The sequence below is a fragment of the Oncorhynchus mykiss genome, chromosome 25 (assembly GCF_057628025.1).
Source record: "Oncorhynchus mykiss isolate SJ-2025 chromosome 25, ASM5762802v1, whole genome shotgun sequence".
NCBI lineage: Eukaryota > Metazoa > Chordata > Actinopteri > Salmoniformes > Salmonidae > Oncorhynchus > Oncorhynchus mykiss.
Window position 1 is genome coordinate 56,147,388 of NC_143046.1, and position 6,919 is coordinate 56,154,306.

General features: G+C 42.9%; 1 protein-coding gene across 5 annotated transcripts in view; it reads left to right on the top strand.

Moving 5' to 3' along the window:
- The window catches only part of asap2a (ArfGAP with SH3 domain, ankyrin repeat and PH domain 2a), a 97,861-nt gene extending 91,691 nt beyond the window's left edge, over positions 1–6,170 (top strand). For all 5 annotated transcript variants that reach the window (XM_036963079.2, XM_090220577.1, XM_036963080.2 and 2 more), the window contains one exon: positions 3,141–6,170. In XM_036963079.2, coding sequence (XP_036818974.1) covers positions 3,141–3,215 — 75 coding nt within the window. In that variant the 3' untranslated portion in view covers positions 3,216–6,170. The remainder of the gene's footprint in view (positions 1–3,140) is intronic.
- The last annotated feature ends 749 nt before the right edge of the window (positions 6,171–6,919 follow it).

Below are 6,919 nucleotides of genomic sequence, written 5' to 3' on the forward strand. Positions count from 1 at the left end.
TTATGTTACTGATTACAATTTTGGGGAGTTTACTAGTAACTGTAACGGATTCCATTAGAAAGTAACCTACCCTGCCATAAGCCATAGTGCCTTCGGAAAGTATTCAGACCCCTTGACTTTTTCCACATTTTGTTAGGTAACAGCCTTATTCTAAAATGTATTATTGTTTTTTTTTCTCATCAATCTACACACATTACCCCATAATGACAATACAAAAATAGGTTTTTAAAAATGTTTGCAAACGTATAAAAACCTGAAATATCACATTTACATAAGTATTCAGACCCTTTACTCAGTACTTTGGCAGCGATTACAGCCTTGATTCTTCTTGGGTATGACGCTACAAGCTTGGCACACCTGTATTTGGGGAGTTTCGATCTGGTTCAAGTCTGGGCTCTGTCTGGGTCACTCAAGGACATTTAGAGACTTGTCCCGAAGCCACTCATGTGTTATCTTGTGTGCTTAGGGTCGTTGTCCTGTTGGAAGGTAAACCTTCGCCCCCCAGTCTGCACTCTGGAACAGGTTTTCATCAAGGATCTTTCCTGTACTTTTCTCTGTTCTGACTAGTCTCCCAGTCCCTGCCACGGAAAAACATCCCCAAGGCATAATGCTGCCACCACCATGCTTCACCATAGGGATGGTGCCAGGTTTTCTCCAGACATGACACTTGGCACTCTTGGCAACTGTTACAGACCTATATCTATCCTACCCTTCCTTTCTAAAGTCTTTGAACGCCAAGTTAACAAACAGATCACCTACCATTTCGAATCCCACCGTACCTTCTCCGCTATGCAATCTGGTTTCCGAGCTGGCCATGGGTGTATTTCAGCCACACTCAACAGACTCAACAGCCTTGGTTTCTCAAATGACTGCTTCGCCTGGTTCACCAACTACTTCTCAGACTGCGTTCAGTGTGTCAAATTGGAGGGCCTGTTGTCCGGACCTCTGGTAGTCTCTATGGGGGTACCACAGGGTTCAATTCTCTGGCCGAGAATTTTTTCTGTATACATCAATGATGTCACGCTTGCAGCTGGTGATTCTCTGATCCACCTCTACGCAGACAACACCATTCTGTATACATCTGGCCCTTTTTGGACACTGTTAACTAACCTCCAGATGAGCTTCAATGCCATACAACACTCCTTCCGTGGCCTCCAACTGCTCTTAAATGCAAGTAAAACTAAATGCATGCTCTTCAACAGATCGCTGCCCGCACCCGCCCGTCTAGCGTCACTACTCTGGACGGTTCTGACATAGAATATGTGGACAACTACAAATACCTAGGTGTCTGGTTAGACTGTAAACTCTCCTTCCAGACTCACATTAAGCATCTCCAATCCAAAATGAAATCTAGAATCGGCTTCCTATTTCGCAAAAAAAGCATCCTTCACTCATGCTGCCAAACATACCCTTGTAAAACTGACTATCCTACCGATCCTTGACTTTGGTGATGTAATTTACAAAATAGCCTCCCAACACTCTACTCAGCAAATTGGATGCAGTCTATCACAGTGCCATCTTTTTTGTCTCCAAAGCCACATATACTACCCACCGGTGCGACCTGTATGCTCTCGTTGGCTGGCCCTCGCTTTTTATATTCGTTGCCAAACCCACTGGGTCCAGGTCATCTATAAGTCTTTGCTCGGTAAAGCCCTGCCTTATCTCAGCTCACTGGTCACTATAGCAGCACCCACCCGTAGCACGCTCTCCAGCAGGTATATTTCACTGGTATCCCCCAAAGCCAACTCCTCCTTTGGCTGCCTCTCCTTCCAGTTCTCTGCTGCCAATGACTGGAACGAATTGCAAAAATCACTGAAGCTGGAGACGTATTTCCCTCACTAACTTTAGGCATCAGCTGTCAGAGCAGCTTACTGATCATTGCACCTGTACATAGCCCATCTGTAAATAGCCCACCCAACTACCTCATCCCCATGTTATTTGTTTTTGCTCCTTTGCACAGTATTTGGGGAACACGCACAGCGTTGAGATTGCCTGCAATGACAACAAGCGCAGTCCGATGATGTTGTGACACCGCCCAGACCATGACGGACCCTCCACCTCCAAATCGATCCCACTGCAGTCCAGGCCTCAGTGTAACGCTCATTCCTTCGACAATAAACGTGAATCTGACCATTACCCCTGGTGAGACGAAACCGCGACTCGTCAGTGAAGAGCACTTTTTGCCAGTTCTGTCTGGTCCAGCGACGGTGGGTTTGTGCCTATAGGCGACGTTGTTGCCGGTGATGTCTGGTGAGGACCTGCCTTACAACAGGCTTACAAACCCCCAGTCCAGCCTCTCTCCGCCGATTGCAGACAGTCTGAGCACTGGAGGTGTGATGTTCGGACGTGCAGGTGTTGTTACACATGGTCTGCCCATGCTAGGACGATCAGCTGTCCGTCCTGTCTCCCTGTAGTGCTGTCTTGGGCGTCTCACAATTTATTTCCCTGCCCACATCTGCAGTCCTCATGCCTCCCTGCAGCATGCCTAATGCATTTTCACGCAGATGAGCAGGGATCCTGGGCATCTTTCTTTTGGTGTTTTTCAGAGTCAGTAGAATGGCCTCTTTAGTGTCCCAAGTTTTCATAACTGACCATAATTGCATACCGTCTGTAAGATGTTAGTGTCTTAATGACCGTTCCACAGGTGCATGTTCCTTAATTGTTTACGGTTCATTGAACAAACGTGGGAAACAGTGTTTAAACCCTTTACAATGAAGATCTATGAAGTTATTTGGATTTTTACGAATTATCTTTGAAAGACAGGGTCCTGAAAATGGGACGTTTTTTTTTTGTTGCTGAGTTTGATCATCCTTGAGATGTTTCTAATGTTAACAGGTTGCACCTGAGCTCAATCTCGAGTCTCATAGCAAAGGGTCTGAATACTTATGTAAATAAGTTTTTTTTAAATACATTTGTAATAAGTTTGCTAACATTTCTACAAAACTGTTTTCACTTTGTCATTGTAGGGTGTTGTGTGTATTTAATTCATTTGTATTTGATCTATTTTAGAATAAGGCTGTAACGTAACAAAACCTGGAACAACTCAAGGTCTGAATACTTTCCGAAGGCACTATATGCAAAACGTGTTTTGTCCCAAATATCATTGTGTTACGTTGTGCCTCTCTTCTGTTCTCTCCCAGCTGGGCCACATCGAAGGAGAACCTATGAGGAGGGGGGCTTTCCCCGTCACATTTGTACACTTCATCATGGACTGAAGGTCAAAGGTCACCAGAGGTCAACACAGGACCTGGAATGGAAACCATGGAAATGCCCTCCACCTCCCCACATTTCTGTGGCAAAATTATCTTTGTCATCATCAAAGCTTGTGCCTGCACCGACACTAAAGAAGAGTGAAGTGTCGCTGCCCAATGCTTTGGCTATACAGTCTGTTGCCATGACAACAGATACACCCTTTACTCCAGGAATGTCATGTGATGTCATATCACTCTTTTTTAGGCCAAGCCTGCAAAGGCTCGTGGGGAAACTGTGTTTTGACTTCTGACACCATCTGACATAAAAAAAAACGATGATTGTAGTAGATAACCTCTTGCAATAAAATGCACTTTCTGCTTATTTATCCTGGTCGTGACATTTAGAGGATTATTGACAAAATGAAGGTTCTGTTAATAACTATTTCACTCTGTTGTTTTGTGAATTGTACAGAAAGTTCTTCAAGGACAGCTGACAGGGACAGTAATGTGTATCTTTAGGATTTCTTTCACTTATTGTTAATGTGAATATAGTCTATATGCTTACATTCCATCTCCTTGCATGGTTAAAAGGTGAACCATTTCTAAACGCTTAACTGCTTAATAGGCAAAGGCATGTCAACTTTATAGCACTCACAATGTGGGAAGCAGACTCAGTGGCGGAGTGGTGCCTGGAGAAGTGGGTATACTATAATTTGGCAAAAAATAAATCCCAAAGGCCTGCTTGGTGAAGGAAAGGCGCCTGTGTGAAAAACTCTATGACAAAAAAATGATAAATCCCATGTTGGTCTTTAACAGTTCAGGAAACCCAACCTGTACTGTGCTAGTAGTCTGATAGTAGGACTACTATTGAAACAAATAAATTAGGCTGTCAACAGAGTCAGAAATATTCAGTCAAACAAATTCTCTGCAAGTCTCACTTTTTAAATGAACATCCAATTTAGTTGTTTTTCTAAGTCCACAACAGGTGCATGTCCAGGTGCATGAATGGACATGCACCTAGTTTACATTAAATGTAGAGTTTTTTTTGGGGGGAAAGCCTTTCCATCTAGGCTACAAGAAGGTGATTAGGCCTATGATTAGCTTTGCTATATTTTTTCCTGTTCCTTAATTATTAAACGTCCAGGTTTCAAACGTCATATTATGGGGCATGTCTTACATTCTTAAAAGTAGCCTATAGTTAAAATCCCACCACATAAACATGGAGGTAATTATTTTATAAAGACATCCTCATATTCCACGCTCCTGTTCTATTGGTTTTTAAATCTTTCATTGTTTAAATCTTTAGATCTCCCCATCTTTCAAAATGTCTCCGTCTATGAAGCCGCTCGCATGTGCAGTGCACATTTTTAAAACTGCGTTTCCCTGCAAATTGCGTTTTGGAACATTTGCGTGTAACCCGACCGCCCACGTGCACATTACTGCGCTTAAAATGTGAAGAAATAATAGTGAATCAACGTTTTAAACTAAATATTCTGATCGGATCCATCAGCCTTATTAATTGATACGGCGTATACCTTCCACCACACTAGCCTACTTTGATATACATAGTGGGATTAAGAAATTGAGGATACGCAACGCCCACGAAAGAAAGTGGGTGTAAGGCTGCGTATACCCACCACTACACCACTCGTTAAACTTAATTCAAAATGGTGCTAACCCAGTAATATGCTAGGAGTCCTCCCCTATGGGTCATCCACTGTCCCCATTTCTAAACAGCCCTTAGTAACAACAGGGGGTTGTCGGGGGTATATTTAGGCCTGTATTTAACTGGGAGAACCCAGGCTCACTATCCTACTGTGTGCGCTGACCTGCATGCATATCAGTTTGAAACAATAGAAGTTACTTACAGCACATCATCTCCATGGCCTACAGTGTGGTGCTAGATTTACTGCATTAGCCCATCTGACACCTTTTTACTCTGTTTATAAAATGCCTCATTGTTGCACTTCTTACCCTTTTAGCTATAATATCAATATCATCAGTGAAATGGATGTTGTGAACTATCTTCGCTGCATAGATCACACTTTTAGTTGTGAACCACCATCTTTCTGTGGCCAAAAGTAGTGCACTATTTAGGGAATATGATGCCATTTGGGACATAGACAGTGAGAGAGAGCTCTGCAGAGGGGTTTATGCACCTCATGGGGCAAGTGCTCCTGTCCTGTGGCTTTTAATAAAAAATCTGTAGTAGACAGCAGGCTACCAAATGGCGCACACAGAGGTACATGTGGACACACATGCACATAGTTGTCATTGTACTAAAAATAACTTGTCCTTTGAGGTGACATTGTAAGGGGGATGGCAATACCAAATGACACACTTGAAAAGGACAATGCAACTACTTTTACTCACACTTACACACACCTACCATAGTATTCAATCTGATTCATAGTGCTCAGCCTAGAATTCTACCATAGTCCACAACTAGCTGGGACCAGCATTAGTTACAGACCACCCTTGTTTTATATATCCTAGGTCCCATACTGAAGAGTATGTTTTAAAATGTAATATTCTTACAAAGCATTTGACGTAATGTCTGACTTTGGTTGCAGAGCAACTCTTCTCTATACATGTTTGATGTTTTATCTTAAATGGGACATACAGTACTCTCAATTGTGACTGAACTACGATAGACGACGACAAGAGGCGTCGCATGTATCTGCCACACCATGTTAACTCACTGGAAATAGGATGGCTCATCTGTAAATGTACATAGATTCTGTTGATATTTAAATGTATAAAATAAGAGAATGACCTTGGCAGTAACTGTCTTTGAATGCACTGTGGTGACGTGCTGTTTTCCAGCTGGTGTTCAGTGTGTAGTCTAGTAGTGTACACACAAACCAAGGCTGAGAAGCTATTCCATTCACACTCATTGACTCTGGATCACAGCATTGACTCAAACCTATTGTGCAAAATAAATGGGGAAACTGGAATAATAAAATGGAATAATTCCCAGTGTTTTCTTCTCTTGCATTTAAGTGTATTATTGCTTTTCAAAGTGGTTTAAGTGTGTAAATGCTGTGTAGTACGGTGATTTTAAGAGTGCTCGACTACTAAATTTGTAACTTCCTGGGCAATACACTAAATATAATAGTAATGCAACAAGAGCTCCCTCTGGTGGAGAATGGTCAAACCCACTACAGCCCAATCCTATGTATGGGCCATGTCCATGTCTTCTAACTTGTGTTCTGGTGCCATACCACTACAACCAAGGTTTACATCCACACTGAACTCTATCAGAGAGTACAGCCCGGGATTCAATCTGATCACCGGTTATAGGCATTTCCGTTTTTGAAGGCTGTGTTCTCTCGTCGCGGAGAACCCATTCACAGTAAAAGCTGCATATTGCCTTTTAAAGAACGCCTGTAACCGGCAATCGGATTGAATCGCGATCTATGGAGAGTAAACTAGCTCTGTAATGATGGGCCCCAACGGTATGTGTATACAGTATCTCCTGTGATCTGACTATAACACCGAATGACAGGGTCATTTGGTCCCTCAAGGTAATTTCTTCAGACACAGATGCCAGGCTGGATGCTTCATCAACCTGGAGGATGTAGGACTCATATCCCACAGAGTTGGGGAGGAAGCAGGCATCCCATAAGTCAGTCTGAGAATGACGGGAATACTGGACAGCCTAGCCACCGGAACTGACCTGCTTAAAGGACAAAAACGGGGATCAAAGGAAAAAAAAGACTGCTTGA